Source organism: Hemiscyllium ocellatum, chromosome 23 (genome assembly GCF_020745735.1).
Source record: "Hemiscyllium ocellatum isolate sHemOce1 chromosome 23, sHemOce1.pat.X.cur, whole genome shotgun sequence".
Taxonomy (NCBI): Eukaryota; Metazoa; Chordata; class Chondrichthyes; order Orectolobiformes; family Hemiscylliidae; genus Hemiscyllium; species Hemiscyllium ocellatum.
The window spans coordinates 42,818,507-42,838,606 of record NC_083423.1 but is presented as its reverse complement, the minus strand read 5'-3'; the positions used below and the strand labels follow the sequence as shown (position 1 = coordinate 42,838,606).

Genomic DNA, 20,100 nt, shown 5'->3' with positions numbered 1-20,100 from the left:
CTCAGACACTCCACAGAAAATAGCTCCAGCCTATTCAATCTTTCCCTATTGCTCAAACCCTCCAACCCAGCAACATCCTCAATCTTTTGAACCCCTTTCAAGTTTGACATCGTTCCTATAGTAGGGAGACCAAAACGGAATGCAGTATTTCAAAAGTACGCAATCAACCATCCCACCTCCTTTATCCAATGCACTAGCTGATAAAGATCAAACACCTTCTTCTTGTCTACCTACAAATTCACTTTCCAAAACACTATCCACCATCTACAAAGTAAAAGTCAGGAGTATTATGAAATACTCCCCACTTGCCTGGATAAGTGCAGCTCCAACAACATTCAAGAAGCTTGAGACTATTCAGGACTTGATTGGCACCAGCTTGTACTATAATTTGCAATGTAGAAATGCAAAGATCCTTAGAAAAACACCTTCCAAACCCATAATTCCTTCCATCTAGGACAACGGGAGCAAATACACGGGAACACCACCACTTGCAAGTTCTCCAAGCCACTCACCATTCTGGCTTGGAAATATATCACTGTTCCTTTACTGGTGTTGTGTCAAAATCCTGGAATTTTTCCCCTAATGGCATTATAGGTTACCCCACAACACATGGTCTGCAACTGTTCTGTAAGGCAGTTTACCAATACCAATCAATTCTCAAGGGCAACTAGTGATGAGAAATAAATGCTGGCCAGCTAGTGAAGCCCATGTCGCATGAGTGAATAAAAAGAATATTTTTACTGAACCTGGGTTTCACAGTTCTATCATTTCTAGCAGTCCACAAATTAGATCATAAAACTGTGAACTTTTTAAAAAAAAACACCTACATAGACATTGATTGTTCTACCATTTTCCTGACATTCAATGTACGTTGATCATATCTTGCAATATTAAACTGAGTTGACATTGTTCGATCTAAATCATTGCAAAGGCACATTGAATTAATAAGTACCGCCAAAGGTCTTCTGTACATAATGTTAATACTTTGTTGATAGGAGATACAGTTGCTGAAAAGGAAATTTATTTGTTCCAAACTGAACACTTTTTTATGTAAAGTGCTCTTTTTGAAATCATTTTCTGAACCAGAGCCTCCATGTCATTGAAGTGTTTTAGCTTCTTGACTGATATGTGAGCTGAAACAAGCAGCCATTGGACAATTTGTTTAAAGACTAATGCTGGGAACATTTCGTTTCATAAAGCCTTGTTTTGGATCACCTCCTCAACAACATTGAAGGCAATCCTACAACAATGGGTAAGTACAATGGAGTTATCAATGTTCATTTCACTACTGATGACTCATAATAAATAAGTCATGTATTCATCTTGGGCATCTCAGCAGCACAGATCTCAAAATGCTCTGCCACCAATGAAGTCATCATTGGTGCTCTCTTGCAAACAAGGATGACTCAATCAACAAAGTCCCACTGAAGTATAGTCACTGTTGTGATGTTAACCAATAAAAGTAATTATTTATTTTAACATTGGAACAGGAGGTGGCAATCTCCCTAAATATCTCCTGCCACTCAACCAGTTTGCCAGGCAGAGGATAATACTTTGCCTTCAATCCCATGAGCTTCAGCTTTAGCTAACAGTTTCTTATGATAGATCTCATCAAAAGTCTTTTGAAGTCCACAAAAATACCATTCATCATTCTGCTATCTACTACGGTTGTTTGAATTTTTTTTAAAAATCAATCAAAATCATTAAGCATGACTGATCCTTTATAAGCTAAAAATGTGTTGCTGAAAAAGCGCAACAGGTCAGGCAGCATCCAAGGAACAGGAAATTCGACGTTTCGGGCATAAGCCCTTCATCAGGAATCCTTTATAAGGCCATGCTGACTCTGTCTTCTGGAAATCTTCAAGTAGGTCCGTTTCTCTGTCCTTACTTATAAATTATAATAATTTCTCAACACCACATGAACCCAACAGGACTATAATTCCTTCATTTTTTTGACTCACCATTCTTAAATAACAAAGTAGCAAATAGAATTTTCTAATTTAAATGATAGCTTCATGAAGGGAGACAGAGCTTTGCAAAAATATATAGTTAGGACACTGGTAATGCTTTTACCTCTCTCTCTCTTTCAAATTCTTAATATGAAACCCAGTTGAATACGTACATTGACATAAACAGACCATGAGCAACACAATTAAAATGTAGGAGGATCATTGACTCTGCTCTCCAGTTAGAACGAATAAAATAACAGATCAACTTAGTCACAACTCCTTGAGAGCAAGGAAAATTAATTTTAAGTAAACAGGTCAATTTTTCTTTTCGCATATCAATCCAAAATTGTCCCCATTTGGGAATATTAAATTGGGAAATCATATTCATTCAATTCACAACATTCCATTAACTAATTTAAATGTTTAGAAAATCATAGATGGTTCAGGTAATTTAATTATAAGCATTATATTTTATCTCCTACCCTTATGTTCTACGAGAAAAGGGGTTGTGTCTACCCTATATCTACAGTGGAACTTAATTTGCTTATGTAATGCATGACTACAATCTGTCCAAAAAAATCTCAAAATTATCTGAAAACCTATTTCATAAAGAGGAATGTCATTCAAAATTTAGTCAATGCTTATTTATTAATTTACCCATTTGCACATAATGCAATGCAAAAACTAAAAAGATATAGCCTCTTGCGAAACTGAAAACAAATTATGCAACAGAGATGGTTATGAAATCCAACCCGAGAAGTAAATAAAAATGACATTAGTGACTATTACACCAAGTGACAAGATATCTGCCCTTTGGAACTGTCCACATGGTCCACATACTGGGACAAAATTCTAACAGAAATAATAACAGTTGAATACATTTCAGCAGAAAAATTTCCTGTGGACAATAAAAAGGTCACTTCCCAAAATTTATAATTAGTAAAAACCAAAACGATGATTGCACAGTCTGTTAATAAATATGCAAGAAAGTTTAACAAATTTTGTATGGTTTTTGTGTTCAACAAAACTAAGAGTTCGAAGTATTTACAATGTTTCCAAATGCTCAAATTCTTGAGCTAAAAATCACATTTTAACAAAACAACTCTTATAAAATCCTATAAAATCATTTTTTGTTTTACTTTGTTTTCATCGTGGATCATTTGATTTCAAGTGATGTTACTTGTAATAAGTTGGACAGTAAACAGTTCTATAACTGAGAGAATAAAACTAACATTGATCTAAAGTTTTACAATTACAGATCGTTCGGCTATATTGTGTGATTGACAAATTGGGGACACTATTTCTAAAGTGTGAACTTTTAAAACGTGTGTTGGCTGTAACACAATTACATTATTAACACTTTAAGCACTGTTGCAAAAACATGACTCTTCTATAACATGGGGTTGCACAAGAATGCAACCATTGCGTTATAGAAGAACTACCTGTAGGTTCAATCCATCTCTGAAGTCCAAACTTGGAAATACTGCAATGATAAGCCTTGAGAATTAAAATATTGTAGAAAAATGCACTTTACTAAAAAAAAGTAGCCATTTGTAGAACCACATGCATACCTCCCTCTCTCTGTACAATGTGCTTCAGGTGAACAATATCTAGGATATGCTCCAGGTCCAGATCTGTGCACTCTTTCTCATTCATCTCTTCCACAGAGTCTGGGTAGATAACCTGATCTCTCAGAGTTCCAACAGACATGTAAGGTCTGTAAATCAAGATGAAAATGAATAATTAATCAATTGATTGAGAACATAACTCATGATAAGCCTGCATAATAACAGGGTAAATAGTGAGACTGTCTCAACAAACCATAAATCAAACACAAATTTATGCATCAAATGTGAAGTGGCTCAATGATCCAGTGCTACACCAGTAGTGAAGCCTCCAGAAATATTCTCAAGGAAATATCAATGCACAGATTAGTATATATTGTGCACAAAACCGGAGGGTCTCTAATTGAAACAAATATTTTCTCACCTCCTGATGTCTGAAAGGTTAGCTAGTATTGACATAGTGGAAAACACTGAAAGTTTCACTCATTTTTATATGAATCAATATATGACATTAGAATTATGTGCACAATTAAGATCTGAATCATTAAAACTTCTGTTCTAACTTCTTTCTGTGCTATTAGAGTCTATACTTGCTATGATCATTAAAAGGTAACCAAGGATGTAACTGTATATAACATTCATAACAAAATCAGTGGTGAACTTCTCAGAATATTTTATGTTAAACTAAATAGTCAGTAATTAAATAAATAACAATAAGTGTTTGAGGATGTTGGTGTGAGGCTTACAGATTCTATTAGATGTTCTGCTTCATTTGTATTGACTTGGTGAGTATAAAAGAACACATCATTGTGATCTAAAGGACAAATGGAATATAAAAGCAGAATTACACCTCAAAAGCTAAAAACACAGGACACAGATGAGATGCAGCAGGAGTACACCCTGCAGAATGATCTGCTGACTTGTGCTTCATCAAAGTCTGGGAAAATCTAACAAACAGAATTTTGTGTGACTCCAAATTCACTCAAATTTCATTTGTCCATTCAAACGTTCATTGATGAGAACAAACACGATGAAACTAAATAACATTTGCAATATTCAATTACTTGGTAATCTGAAGTTAACCCACAGAATTTTCTAAACCTGGTGGTTTTTAGTTGGATTAAGTGACTTATTATAAATGTAACATCAAAAGTAACTACACAAATAAATAATAAAATGCCAACCAGAAAGTCAGTTTTGTTACTGTGCCACGTTCCACTTTACAACAATACATACATTGAATAGTTCTGGATAAAAATTGTCATACATACCTGCTCACCTAGCAAAAAAGCTGACTAACAGCTTATTAAAAAGCTAGCAGAGCCCTTATAAGCTGACAATTATGAACAAGCCTGATTATAATGTTAGTGTGTAAAAATAGTTACATAGATCAGTTACATTTTATATAAACATTCTATTTCCTCCAGACTCGGTTCCCAGATATATTGAACAGAATTTTATTTGCATTACACTATTACAATGGTCAGAGCCAGAAGTTGGTTGGAAATCAGTTTATTCATGAGGTATACTTTGCTGTAGTCCTTTAACTCAGCTACAGTACTCACATCCTGCTTCGAAGTTCACTGTTGAATCACGTGCATAATGGCCTGCTACATGCTGTTACAAAGGCTCTCCAGTTAAATGGTGCTCAGTATGGGTAACAATAACTGAACCTTACGTCGCTCCCCGAGGCTTCAGCAACAAGACTCCAAAGGAGACACTTTCCTGGAATTCTGATGCAGTGCAGCTTCCTACAAATGGAAGTCTAGTCTACTAAATTTGGATACTGTGCCCCAAATAGGTTCAGTCACCTCACAACAGCAGGAAAGGCTCACTTTAAATGCCAACACTCACAAACTGGCTTCTTCAGTGTTCACTTGCATGGTGGCTCAGTGGTTAGCACTGCTGCCTCACAACGCAAGGGACCCGGGTTAATTCCCACCTCGGGCAACTGTCTGTGTGGAGTTTGCACATTCTCCCAGTGTCTGCGTGGGTTTCCTCCGGGTGCTCCAGTTTCCTGCCACAGTTCAAAGATCTGCAGGTTAGGTGAATTGGCCATGCTAAATTGCCCGTAGTGTCAGGTGCATTAGTCAGGAGTGAATGTAGGGGAATGGGTCTGGGTGGGTTGCTCTTCGGAGGGTCAGTGTGGACTTGTTGGGCCGGAGGGCCTGTTTCCGCACTGTAGGGAATCTAATCTAATTTAACACAACACCTTGCAATTTCAATTATTTCTTTCTTTCTAGACACTTCCTCGCATGACCTTCTGAACAACCAACAATTATCCTTTTCTCATTGACATCTCACTCTGATTATTCAGTTACCTCCACAATATAGTTCTTGCATCCTCTCTGCATAATCCAATTCTCTAATTCTCTGCTTTCGGAAAAAAAAGTACACAACTCTTGGGAGTGGCAGTGATGGCCACTGCAATGTTTTCTCGCTGGGTACACAGCAAAGAAGATTTTGTTCCAGGAAGATAAGTTTCTATCAGTGAAAGCCTGAGCCTTGTGAGATAATGGTACTCAATCATGCTAACAAAGCGGATCCTCTGTCTGAAGATTCTGCATTGGGGGATTTGCCTCCTTTGAGTTGGTTTGCTGTGTCTTTATCCTCCGTCTTGTGGATTGGTGTGAGATTAAGGATGAGGTAGTTATGCTGCTGGTGTTAACTATGCTGCTCCTGATGTTGGTCCCTTCATTCTGTTAGTGTTACTGATCTTGTTTTTCAAAGAAATGCAAGCTGATCCACACCACAGCGAAGGCTAACATCAAGAAAAGTTAAGGAAGTAGATTTACTTAAAGTGATCACCATAAAGTTGGAAATCACCTGTAAATCAAAGACACTGGCTCTTTAAACAAGTTCTGACAGCACAAACCGTTCATATAGACAGTTCAGCAGCTATTCAATTTTACTGTTTAAAGTGTTTCTAGCCTGTTGGTTTAATTAAAAAGTGGCTTCATGCCATGTGTTTGTTGATCCTTGTTAACTCCACACAGCTTGGAAACCAGAATGCTGGAGTAGTTCAAAATGAATACTCCATTTCCAGACTGACATTACTGTTGCGAAGCTGATGTGTAAAAATGGTAAAATTGCAAAACGAGGGAAAGTATTGCATGGTCCCTTTAAACAATGGTGTTCTTTCTGATGCTTAGAGTTAAATGGATGTCCGAACAGCAGTACAGATTGAATATTTTGTATTGAACAGCCAAGCAACATTTTTATCAAGCAACAAGTCTTTTCAAATTTAGACAATTAATTTAAACCAAACACATAGGGATTGAAAAATTTAAATCTGATGATGGTGACAACCTTGAACCAATCCGGTTGTAAAGAAATTAATATGTCAGCACAGGTATAAAGATGGGGACAACTGGACAGAGAAGAGAAAGCCAACTGCCATCTGAAGAAAAAACAACTTTCCAACTCTCAGGAAAAAGCAACAACTATTCATAAAGGTATATGGCACTCTTAGATAATATTCCTGACATCAGAAAACAACTGTGGGCGGCACGGTGGCACAGTGGTTAGCACTGCTGCCTCACAGCGCCTGAGACCTGGGTTCAATTCCCAACTCAGGCGACAGACTGTGTGGAGTTTGCACGTTCTCCCCGTGTCTGCGTGGGTTTCCTCCGGGTGCTCCGGTTTCCTCCCACAGTCCAAAGATGTGCGGGTCAGGCGAATTGGCCATGCTAAATTGCCCGTGGTGTTAGGTAAGGGGTAATGTAGGGGTGTGGGTGGGTTGCGCTTCGGCGGGTCGGTGTGGACTTGTTGGGCTGAAGGGCCTGTTTCCACACTGTAAGTAATCTAATCTAATCTAAGGCAGACAGAGGAAAATGATGGAAAAAGATACAGAAAGCTCAGGAAGCCACATTCTGTGTGAACTTTGATAGCCTAAGTTTCAATTTATTGTTATCTTATTACTTACATTTATATGTGTTATTGGAACAGCATACCATTAGAATCTTGTTTTATTTGTTATTTATTGTTTGATTTATTAGTAATTCTGCTAATTTGTCATTTGCAAAAATACTCACATTAAACCCAGAAGTGGGCAAGTTTCTGACATAATACGTCTGTTCAGGGTTTTAACCCCCAGCAGCTACCTGAGCCAGCCCCACTTTGTTTGCTCTAAATTCTGTCCATTCTATCAACTGTTGCAGACATTTGTACTTTCTGATTCCAGACTCCGCAACCAGGAAAAGCATCTTAACTGCGTCTACCCTGTCGAGGCTTTTAGTTATTTTGTAGATTTCAATTAGATCATTTTTTATTATCTGAAACGCTGGAGAATTCACTAGAGCAGACATTGGCTCTCCCCTTTACAATCTTTAAAAATTTTATTGGCATTCTTCTCCCATACCATCTTAATCCAAAATTATTCCATTTTGCTTCCAATCTAGTTGAACAAGGTGCTTTTCTTGCTGAAGGTTTCATGGAAAAGAAATACCAGAAGAACGCTAAATGTGCTCACCTCAAACAGGATTAGATAAATGATAAAAATTAAACCTAACTCAAATTTACCACAACACTTATTCTCAGCTACAATACAGATTACAATTGCAAGCCAACCCAACCAATTGCTAAAGATGATAGGCAATGAAAGAGATGGAAGCAGAAAGAAAGATGCACCCTTACTGTAATTGTCAGAATCTGAAAAATATTCTTTAGGCAATTAAGCATTTCTGAAATCTACTTTTTGTTGTAATGTATGCTGACAATAAGGTGTCACAAGTAACAATATTTCTAAATTTGCAGATCATACAAAGCTTTGCAGGAATGTGTCAGGAGGAAGCTTTAAGACATTTTCAGGATGATTTGGACAGGGTTAATGATCCAGCAAGGCAGATGGAATACAATGTGGAAAAATGTCAGAACAGATGTGCAAAATATTTCTTAAATTGAGAAGGGTGAAAAATGTAGATGTGCAAAAAGACTCGGGTGTCCTTGTCAAGCCATCACTGAAGACTACTAAGCACTTGCATCAAGTATTAGAAAGGCTAATGGAATGGGAGTCTTTATCGAAAGAGGACTTGAGTGCCAGAGTAATGAAGTCTTGCTTCAACTGTACATTATCTTGGCTAGACCACACTGGAGAGTTTTGTGTAGTTTTGGTCTTCTTATGTCAGAAGTTATTATTGCCATGAAGGAAGTACAAGAAAGGTTCACCAGACTGTTCCTAAGATGATGGGAATATCCAAGAGAAGAAATTGGGAAAACTGATCTTGAATTCTCTAGCGTTTCAAAGAATAAAAGATGATCTCATTGAAATCTACAAAATAATTAAAAGCCTCGTCAGGGTAGACGCAGTTAAGATGTTTTTTCTGGTTGCGGAGTCTGGAATTAGGAAGTACAATTTAAAAATAAATGGTTGCCATTTAGGACAGGGAGAAATTCTTTCAATTAAGAGGGTGGTGACTATTTGAAATTCACTATTCCAGAGGGCTGTGGAAGGTCCAGTTTTAAGTATACTCAAAATAGTGTTTTGTAATTTTTGATTAATAATGGCAGAACGGTTTGACACTGCCTGCATAAGAACTCGGAGCAAGAGTAGGCTGTCTGGCCCTTTAAGCCTGCTCCGCCATTCAATACGATCATGGCCAATCTTTTCGTGGACCGATCCACTTACCCGCGCTCTCACTATATCCCTTAGTTCCTTTATTTTTCAAAAAAAAAATTTCTTAACTTTAAAAACATTTACTGAAGTAGCATCAACTACTTCACTGGGCAAGAAATTCCACAGATTTACAACCCTCTGGCTGAAGTGTTTGCCAATGAAGTATTCAATCAGCCACAATTACATTAATTGGTGGAGCAGCTTCAAAATGGGATGAATAGCCTCATCCTGCTCCTGTGTTCCAGAACATCCGTTGTTCACTATTAACTGAGGGATAAATGTTGGCCAGACATCAGTGGAACTTTAATACGGAAGCAAAATACTGCTGATACTGGAAATAAACATAACAAAATGCATATACACACCAGGTCAGCCAGCATCTGTGAAAAAAAGTTAATGATCCAGGCCGAAACGAATTTTCATCAGACCTGCTGTGTTTTTCAGCATTTTGTGACTTTTTATTACGAGTACAACTCTTGTGTTGCTTCAGTTGCTGATGTGAAATCATTTTGGGTTCATATAGAGGGTACACCAGACCTCAGTTCAATATTTCATCTAAAACGTGGTATCTCTCTACGAAGTAGCATTTCTTCATCTAAATATCAACTCAGAGTACATATTCCAGTATTTTTGAGTAGGATTTGAACCTTCTGCTCCGAAGTGAGCATGCTATTACAAAGTGTATAGTTCAGACTTGTTAGTTTAGGTGGAGATATTGCTGAATTATTTAAATAAAGCCTAAGAATTTAAATCAGCCTTAGTCCCATGTTGAGCTCATCTTGGATGATTCCCAGTGTCTTGCATCCCAAACATGCTTGCAAACCCCATTATTTCCTACTCTTCTCAAAAAAAACTCTGTTCCTTGTATATCTGCTTTTATTTTTAATTCTGTTCTTTATATCTAAAATGATTGTTTTGGTTTTGTATCTAGGATAGTGGCTTCTGTTAACTGCGTTTTTATACCTAAGATGTTACCAGAGAATGGCGACGTACACTTTTCACTGTACTCCTGAATCCTTGTACCTGAGCACATGTGACAATAAAACCTAATTCTAAGACTCTGATTACTCGACTATTAGGTAAGATTCTTTTATTACTCGTTGAGAGTGTCGTGCTGGAAAGGTACAGCAGGTCAGGCAGCATCTGAGGAGCAGAAGAATCGATGTTTTGGGCACAAGCCCTTCATCTTCCTTTATTTCCTGCGGATTCCTATTAATTGAAGCACCACATTATTCCCACAGAGTAAGGACTTGTTTATGCACTTTTGGAGGAAGATATTTTCAAATGACCTCTTTTAAAAAGTTATGACACACCTCTAGAGCAGGTGGGACCTGAACCTGAGCATCCTAGTTCAGAAGTAAAACCATTACTACTGTTTCATAAGAGCAAGAGGCAAACCTTACATCAGGAAACCTAATTATGGGGTAATTGATAAATGTAGCAACACAGCCAACATTATTAAGAAACAATGCAGTATAATTAGGCAAGTTCTTGAAGACAGACAAGACAATCATTACCTAAATACAAGGGAAGCAAGTATCTAAGCACAGCATTCACACTGGGTGATACAAAGATCAACAATCTGATTTTAAAAAGACCTATTGAGATGGACTTAGGTAACCCTGCAGTCATATTATCGCACAATACGCATGTTATTAGGTCTAACAAGCAGTGTTTAAATACTGATGACCGAGAGGATCTCAAATATCCAGGAACCTTTTTTTCTACATTTTTAGGTTAAAACCAGGTATGTTTTGACACTGATCCTCGCAGAATCAAACACAGTTCTAATGCTTACAAGGCAACTATTAAAAAAAAACGTGTTAACATCTGCACTGAAGAGCACATAAAGAACAAAACATCTGAAGTGGTTTGGGTTCCATCTTTTCGTTTAATGGAAAAGTTTTCTGACTGCTTGTGGTTGATTCAATTGCTTTTTGCAGTATCAGTAGATTTTACACTTGTTTTTGTCTCATTTTATGTATTTCCTACCTCAAGCTGCAATATTCTATTTCACAAAACCAAAACGGCTAAACGAAATATGCACAAATATGTTTCATGGCCAATTTGCAAAATATTAGACAAAATACAAAACCATTTTAAGATGAATTTATCTAATGACAGACCATTAAATGAACATAAGCTGAATTAAAGTATGACTGTGTTGGTGTCCAAATTGAGAAGACTACTTATTTCTTAAAATACACTATAATAATAAACTAATAATCATGTTTATGCAGATGACAACTTCATTTGGACAAACTTAAGCCCAGTATTTAGGAAGCAAGTATATATTCAAAAACCAGCAGCCTTGGGACAGATTCCTGTTAGATTTTGATCTTACTGGTTTTTGGTTAGGGCAGTTTGAGAAGCACCTAGCCAAGCATGCCACCAAGTTACTTTACTCACTTAATAGGAATTAAAATTCATGCATGGCAGGTCGTAAAAATGTCAGGTTTTGAACATTCCTGCTTTTTGGGTAGCCAGATTTAAGAAAAATGTACCTGTATAAAAACATCTCAGGACAAGTTGTCACATTCTTAAAATTATTAATTCGCATACACTTTCTATTCATTTAATTGTCACAAAGAACAAACTATTTAAATGGACAACTTATAGACAAATTGGCAACTCTCCCAAAAAAAGGCTGAAAAAAACTGGAATTATATTTACATTGAAAAAAAAGTGGTTTCAATTATGCTAAAGTACTCACCTTTGTGGAATATAAAACATGTGCTGAGGTGGTGGTTTATACAATACCCCTCCATACACTGGCCATAAACCACTCAATATCCTGAATAAAGAACTTTTTCCGCAGCCATTTGGGCCAGTAATAAGGAGATGCATACCTTCATCAACCTGAAAAATTATAATAAGTTTAATAAATTATTGTGCAAAAGCTATTGCATACATATAATGTCTACCATAATATTACATATAATTTGTAGAAATATAATTTAAAATCTAGAAAGAAAACCAATTCATATAGAGTCATACAACATGGGAACAGACCCTTCAGTCCACGCCAATCATGTTCCCAAACTAACTAATCCCACCTGCTTGCGCTTGGCCCATATCTCTCTAAACCTTTCCCATTCACAAACTTATCCAAATTTCTCTTAAACATTGTGACTGTACTTGCAATTTTTTTTTTAAGCAGTTCACTCCACACAGGAACCACTCTAAAAAAAGGTGGCCCCTCATTTCCTTTCTGAACCTTTCTCCCCTCACCTTAAAAATATGCCCCCCAGTTTTGAACCTCTTCCCCAGAAGGAAAAGACCCTTGTTATTCACCTTATCTTTGCCCCCCATGATTTGTTAAACTTCAATAAAGGTCAACTTCCTACACGCCAATGAGAAAAGTCCCAGTCTTTCCAGTCTATTTTTACATCTCAAATTCTCCATTCCTGGGAACATCCTGGTACATCATTTCTGAACCTTCTCAGGACGACCAGAACTGCAAACAGTACTCCAAAAGAGGCCTCACCAACATCCCGTATAATCTCAACATGAATTCCCAGTTGCTAAACTCCAAGGTCTATAACTTTATAATTTATGCTAGCATAATTTGTGAATTTTCTAAATATATTGATGACAGTTAAAGTACCTTATATAGGCTAGGTCTTTGGTTTGTTAATAATATTTGAAAATAGAACCGATCATTGAACTTGGATTGACTTCCAAGTTTAGATAAGTGACTCATAAGCTGCAATTATTTCCATAAAGAACCTTCTTATATGAAATGCAAAAATTACACCAGTGTACTGTTTCCTTTGATAGTCCTGTGTTTCAGAATATGATGATTCATTTTGTGGTGATCAACACTGTATTAACACTGTATTAAGCATTGCTTGGGTTGGCTTAGGAATATCATTTCAGCAGAGCAGATTTTGTCTTAAAAACAGAAATATACTAGTATTAGGGGATAGAAAAGTTAGGTGAATAGGTACTGTTCTCTGCTGAAAAGACAGAGTCCCTCAAAGTCTGTGCTGCATACTTGATATCAACTCTCAGGACATCTCTGTTGGACTGGAGAGAAACTTGGGATAGAAGGGGAATTATCCATTTGTCATGGCCTACTTGGATAGCAACAAAATAGGACTACGAAAGAGGTTTGATGGGAGATAAAGAGCATCTTGGAGCTCACTTACAAAGCAGAAACACAAAGCTAATAATTGCTGGATTCCTACCTGAGCCAAGTGAAAATTGGCTTGGGTAAATAAGACGAGGGGTAAATGTGTTGCTCATGATTGGTGTAGGAGAAGTGCGTTCCAATTCATGAAGCAATGCTGGGGAAAGAAAGAGCTGTTCTATTGGCATTGAAATCATTTAAACAGTGCTGGGACCACTGTCCTGGCAAATCGCACAACAAGCATTTTTCATAGGGCTTTAAAGTAATTAGTTAGGGAGAGTGGGCAGAGGAAGTGTTCAATTGAAGAGAAATTTAAATATCAGAAGAAATAAAAGAGCAGAGGTGCAGTGTAGTGAAGAGATGAACAAAGTGTGACAATCAAGAAGAGTACAGCAGAAATTAGAACCAGTCTAAATATTTATGGTAAAAAGTCACAGTTTAAAGTTCTTTATCCAAATGCTTACACTACTTGTAACGAGATGAGTTAATGGCATTGCATAAATAGAAATAAATGTATGAATCTATGGTTATCATAGAATCATAGCAGCAAGGTGACCAAGGTGGCAAGGAACTCAATATTCAAAGATATTTGACATTCTGGAACAATAGGCCAAAAGGAAATATAGGGTAAAAGAAATAATTACAAAGGTATATTGAAAATAAAATAGACACCTTATTTACTTTCTGTGAAGAGAAATCAGAGTTCACATTTCAGATTTGGCGACCGTTCCTCAGAACTCAGACTTGAAACATTAACTCTGATTTTGCTGCACAGATGCTGCCAGACCCGCTGAACTTTCACAGCAATTTGTTTTTGCTTTTGATTTCCAGCATCTGCAGTTCTTCAGGTTTTTACATTTATTGATTTCCTTAACATAATCTTTTACAATCTGCCAGTTAATATGGTTTGTTCCCCCCACAGTAGTTCTAATGATTGTAAACCAACATAGCTAAATCTACTGAATGAGCTCCAAACGAAATTAATAATAAAACTCCACTTTTTATCGCTTTTCCGTTAAAGCAAATCAGAACTAATGCCTATTACATGAGAATTAACAGGCAAATTGTGTTTCAAATACAAAGGTATATTTCACCTTTATAGTCAATAAAGTTCTTACACAACCACAAACTTTCATATCATTCCTTGCAGAAACGTGCCATCATATTTAATATATATATAATGGTTCTTTGTTCAAGTAAAGTAGGTCACGAGTCATTTCTGACAAAAACTTTTAGCCTTGATTTACACGGCCACATTGAACATCAACAAGGCACTCTCTACGAACCATTTGTTCCTGAGGTTAAGGCAGTTATGAAAGTGTAGCTTTTCAGAGTTCCTTTTTAACTAACCAGCAAACAAAACAAGTAATCTGGACCTTTTAGTTTTTTTGCACATCTGAGTTTTGACCAGCTCATAGAATTCAGTCCCTTTTAGCCTGTTTGCTTCTAAGGGGATTCTGGATTCTATTTTTCTCCTTATTGCTAAAGGCAGCACCAAACTTTTTCTCAGAGCTTTACTAGTTTTCTACCATTAATTTGTGTTCCTTAATTTGTCTCTATCTGATTTCGGTGTCTGCATCTGTGATTACCTTCATCCTACAGCTCATCTGTATGTAGCCCTACCTTGTACTGGCACACACACCACTTCTATCTTAGTCTCTTTCTTCATGGTATTACCTCTAGGTCAAAAATCATCAGGGCACAGGAGCAATGTTTCTTTTTTTTTTAAAGATTAGATTAGATTACTTACAGTGTGGAAACAGGCCCTTCGGCCCAACATGTCCACACCGACCCGCCGAAGCGCAACCCACCCATACCCCTACATTTACCCCTTACCTAACACTACGGGCAATTTAGCATAGCCAATTCGCCTGACCCGCACATCTTTGGACTGTGGGAGGAAACCAGAGCACCCGGAGGAAACCCACGCAGACACGGGGAGAACGTGCAAACTCCACACAGTCAGTCGCCTGAGTCGGGAATTGAACCTGGGTCTCAGGCGCTGTGAGACAGCAGTGCTAACCACTGTGCCGCCCACGGGAATTTTCTTATTCCCCAAGAAAATTACAGTTGATTTCTTTGCAACTTATGCAATCACTTAAAAGCCATTATCTAACATTCTTGAAAGAAATTGCCGATGCCACATACACTTTGGAAATTTCAAACTGCTTTACTGTGCTACTTCTAGGTCAGAGTTCATCACAGTTACTCCAAGGTCTATTTAAATTGATCAACCCCAAAAGAAAATAAACAAATAAAACTTATGATTAATTCAGACTGACAAAATTGAAGCAGATTTATTTGATAATTAAAGATGGTGTCTTAAAATTACAAGTATGTGAGTAAGAATCGAGAAGGCCGAGGCGTATCTAATAAAATTATGATGTAATTTAATAGAAATATTTTATTTACATCCATTATTTCTGTGAAATCCTAAACCAAAGGATGTGTGATGAACATGGGACACAAACAAATCCAATAAAAATTTAGAACTCTTTTGCTCAGTGTGGTTAGATCATGAATTCACGACACTCGACATAGTTAAGGTGAATAAAATAGGTATTTTTAAAAAGGTGAATATAAAGAAAAATAGAAGCATACACTGATAATGTGAGACAAGTCAGAGGACAAGACGCTTGTATGGATTACAAATACCAGCATAGTTTAACTACTTTGTTTCTGTACTGACAATTCAGTCTAAATGCAGAAAGACAAAGAAAAATTACAAAAGCACATGATAGAGCTGACACATTGGTGCAGAGCCACCTGCTGGCTAATGTGTGACAGCCACGACAAACAAACAGAAGAAGTTGGTGGAAAACCTCAGCAGGCCTGATAACTGATTTTTCTGCACAGAGGCTAACTTTTCAGGTCTGGTGACCCTTCCTCAGAACTTCTTTCTGTTTTTATTAACTGTAATTGCAGTTCACTATCCATGGTGTTTTTTTTAAGGGTGTAGAGGCCCTGCAGAAGTGAAAACTCAACTTTAAATCAAGAACATTTCTAACAACACAGACAAAACTAACCCACTCACCCATGTGCATTCTAGTGGTGATCGGTCTTACCTTTGCCTGGCATAGTGCTCTCAGCACAGTAGCAGAGAGGCATAGAGATGTTCAGCATGGAAACCAACTCATCCATACCGACCTGATATCCTAAATCAATCTAGTCCCATTTGCCAGCATTTGGCCCATATCCCTCTAAATCCTTCCTATTCATATAGACATCCAGATGTCTTTTAAATGTTGCAATTGTACCAGCCGCCACCACTTCCTCTGGCAGCTCATTCCTTACACACACCACCCTCTGCATGAAAAAGTTGGCCATTAGGTCTCTCAAATCCTTCCCCTCACACCTTAATCCTACACCATCTAGTTTTGGACTCCCATACCCTGGGATAAAACCTTGTGTATTTATCCTATCTATGCCCCTCAATTTTGTAAACCTCTATAAAGTCATCCCTCAGCCTCTGATGCTCCAGAGAAAATAGCTCCAGACTATTCAGCTTCTTCCTGTAGTTCAAACCCTCCAACCCTGGCAACATCCCCGTATATCTTTTCTGAACTTTTCAAGTCCCAATAGCAGAATTGAGCATAGTATTCCAAAAGTGGCCTAAACCATGTCCTGCAACATGACCTCACAACTTTTATACTCAATGCTCTAACCAATAAAGGAAAGTATACCAAATGCATTCTTCACTATCCTATCTACCTGCGACTCCACTTTCAAGGAGTTATGAACATGCACTCCAAGGTCTCTTTGTTCAGCAGCACTCCCCAGGACCTCAATAATATTTGTGGGCGGCACGGTGGCACAGTGGTTAGCACTGCTGCCTCACAGCGCCAGAGACCCGGGTTCATTTCCCGCCTCAGGCGACTCACTGTGTGGAGTTTGCACGTTCTCCCCATGTCTGCGAGGGTTTCCTCCAGGTGCTCCGGTTTCCTCCCACAGTCCAAAGATGTGTGGGTCAGGTGAATTGGTCATGCTAAATTGCCCGTAGTGTTACATAAAGGGTAACTGTAGGGGTATGGGTGGGTTGTGCTTCGGTGGGTCGATGTGGACTTGTTGGGCTGAAGGCCTGTTTCCACATTGTAAGTAATCTAATCTTAAGGCCCTGATTTGCCTTTCCAAAATGCAACACCTCATATTTATCTACCATACATATTCAAGTAATAGTCGATCTCATGTAAAAGCTGACTCTCTATTTTTGGCCAAATAACCTGGAATTTTCCATCCATCTCATGTAAAATGCAACCTTTACAGATAACTGATCAAAGTTTATGAACCAGTGTGCCAGCCATCACGTCCCGCTCCAGTTTCTGGTCTGCCAACTGTTCCGCTCTGCGCCCGGTCTTCCTGTCCACTGACTGTTGTGTTTCACTCTGGGTTTTCAGAATTACAATAATTCGTTGTTTTTTCCTTATTCATTTAGAGATCAGTCGGCTTCTGCTCATGATACGGTATGAATTTTGACAAGTGTGAATTTCAGCCCCTCAAAAGTAGAATCTACATAATAGTTGACCCCATAAATTTAACCTTAAAAAGTAGTAAAACAAATTTGACTATTACTCAAGTATATACTGTAAATTAAATTCCATCTGCCACTCCTCAGCACTTTTACCAATTTGATCAAGATCCCGTTGTACTCTGAAGTAACCTTCTTCGCTGTCCACTACACCTCTAACTTTGGTGTCACCTGCAAACTTACTAATCATTTTCTGGCAGTCAAAATGACAACAGTCTGATCTTGCATAGGTAGCAAGCTATGATTACAAGGTAGCACACATCAATTTCACTACTTCAGTGTGAGCTTCTACTGCAGCGCACCTATGAGTAGAACGAAACTATTTAGTCCTTTGAAGCTGCTTCCCTTTTCAATAAGGTCATTGCTTGCTGGCAGGCTACTGCTTTTGCCTCTATGGAGGCTAAACATTGGCAAACAAATGCTGCATCATGGTCATCACATCACTCTGATAAGGAAGGAGGTCCAGGCTCTTCACCTGGAAGTCAGACACCTCATGACAAGAGGTTCTGCGCAAGTAAACCATTGCACCAAGCACGTCTGCGTGTATGCTGATCAATGGTCTTATACATACTGTCCCATCAGTGTCTTCATCCACATCCTCTGTTGTCAGGATAATGAGTTTAACTTCTCATCTGAAGGACTACACCTTCAATACTACAGCACTATCTCAGTACCACACTGTTATCCATGATTTTTGTGCACAAATCCTGATTTGGAATTTGAAATTACAGCTTTCTGACTCAGGGCAAGAGTGGTCCTCACTGAGTCACAGGCGACAATTTGAGACTGAAATCAATACAGTTATAGAAAGATGGATGCATATTATGATTTGCGCATTCAAAATCAACTTATTTTTACCTCCTTACTTCAGTGTTAGAAATTCTTTTAGCTTGCAAATTTGTTGCCAAAATGCTTCACTGGATCAAGAAATCTAGTCTCACTAGAGGATTTTCATGCAACTCTACATTGTTATACTGTTATTCACTTAAAGCTGATCATTTTCTTAACGCATTAAGTGCAGATTAACACAACTAGTCAAAGGTAGAATGTATATTATGCATTATAACAAGGGCAATTCGATTGTAATGCTGTGAAGATCACAGCACATCACTGTGCAAATTCAGCAGAGAGTGCAAGACAACTCTCCTGCAATTATCAATTTCAGCTTCCACAGGAAAAGCACAAAACATTGAATGCAGAAATAAATAAATTGAATGCAGAAATAAAACTGATGCATGCAACATCAGAAAGTCTCAAATAACATTCTTTCTTTATCCTTTCCTAAAAAAATGCTGATACAGTGATTTCAAGTGAAAAACAAATTGACTGGCCTACCTTATTTTTTTCCAAGATTTAATTGAAGTTTATTATCTACACATTAAAACAGGGACAGTGCCTTTCTACAAGATTCATTTACAGTAGCTTTGTCTCAGAACAAGCCTCAGTTTCACTCAACACAAGCATCCTGCAGAATGAATGGTTCTCATACAGTGAGGAATAAATCTGATCAGAAGCATCCAAACACCCATGTCAGAAATGTGGAGAAAGAGGAAAAGAGACAAAAATAAACTAAAAATAACATGGAAAATAAATTTTGTTGTAATACTGACAAAGATAATTAAAAAGGCAAGTTTTTTTTTCTTTTATTCCGCTAGAGATATTAGAATGTCACTGTAATGCAACATAAAGGAGCTCCACTTTTCTCAATTAGAATAAAAGGGAGGGCTTAAAATCAAAACAACAAAGTCTTTGGAATATTAATGTCATCAATATTTGGTGAAAGCTTGTGGAATTAAACCTTAAAAATAGAATTTGCTTGCAAGGTGTGCTGTCTTTTATAAGACCTCCATTGACCAGAACGGAAAACTAGTTTTTCTATTACCCAGCAATTCTAAAGCTGCCAAATGATAAGATATGTTTGTACAAAGGACATGTTGAATTAGTTTAGACATAGCAACAGATTGGAGTAATAGTAGCCTGAAAGTATACTAGTCTTTGTGAGCTAATTTAAATGCAAATGATCCTGAAAATTGGACGTAATTACATTTGCAGCGGATGTCAAAATTACATTGTAACACGGAACATTTTAGCATTAGAATCTTCTCTGGTATGGGTCATATCTGACACAAATTAGCACAGAATTTTTACCAAGTGGTAAAATGGCCAAGTAAACAACAGCTTAAGCTGCTTTAATCGTATTCTATCCTTCACAACATTTATATTTATTAGGTCAGAAATGGAGATGTCCACTGATGATTGCAGTGTTCAGTTCCACTCAACTCTGGAGGTAATGAATCAGTTTATGTCCGTACGCA

The 20,100-nt window shown here is 37.6% G+C and overlaps 1 protein-coding gene across 1 annotated transcript in view; it reads right to left on the bottom strand.

Annotated features, from left to right (window-relative positions):
* The window catches only part of LOC132826765 (ATP-binding cassette sub-family D member 2-like), a 98,280-nt gene that overhangs the window by 29,775 nt on the left and 48,405 nt on the right, over positions 1 to 20,100 (bottom strand). The window contains exons 6-7 of the mRNA XM_060842948.1: positions 11,842 to 11,987; positions 3,521 to 3,666 (exon numbers count right to left, since the gene is read on the bottom strand). Of these exons, the coding sequence (XP_060698931.1) occupies positions 3,521 to 3,666; positions 11,842 to 11,987 (292 nt within the window). The remainder of the gene's footprint in view (positions 1 to 3,520; positions 3,667 to 11,841; positions 11,988 to 20,100) is intronic.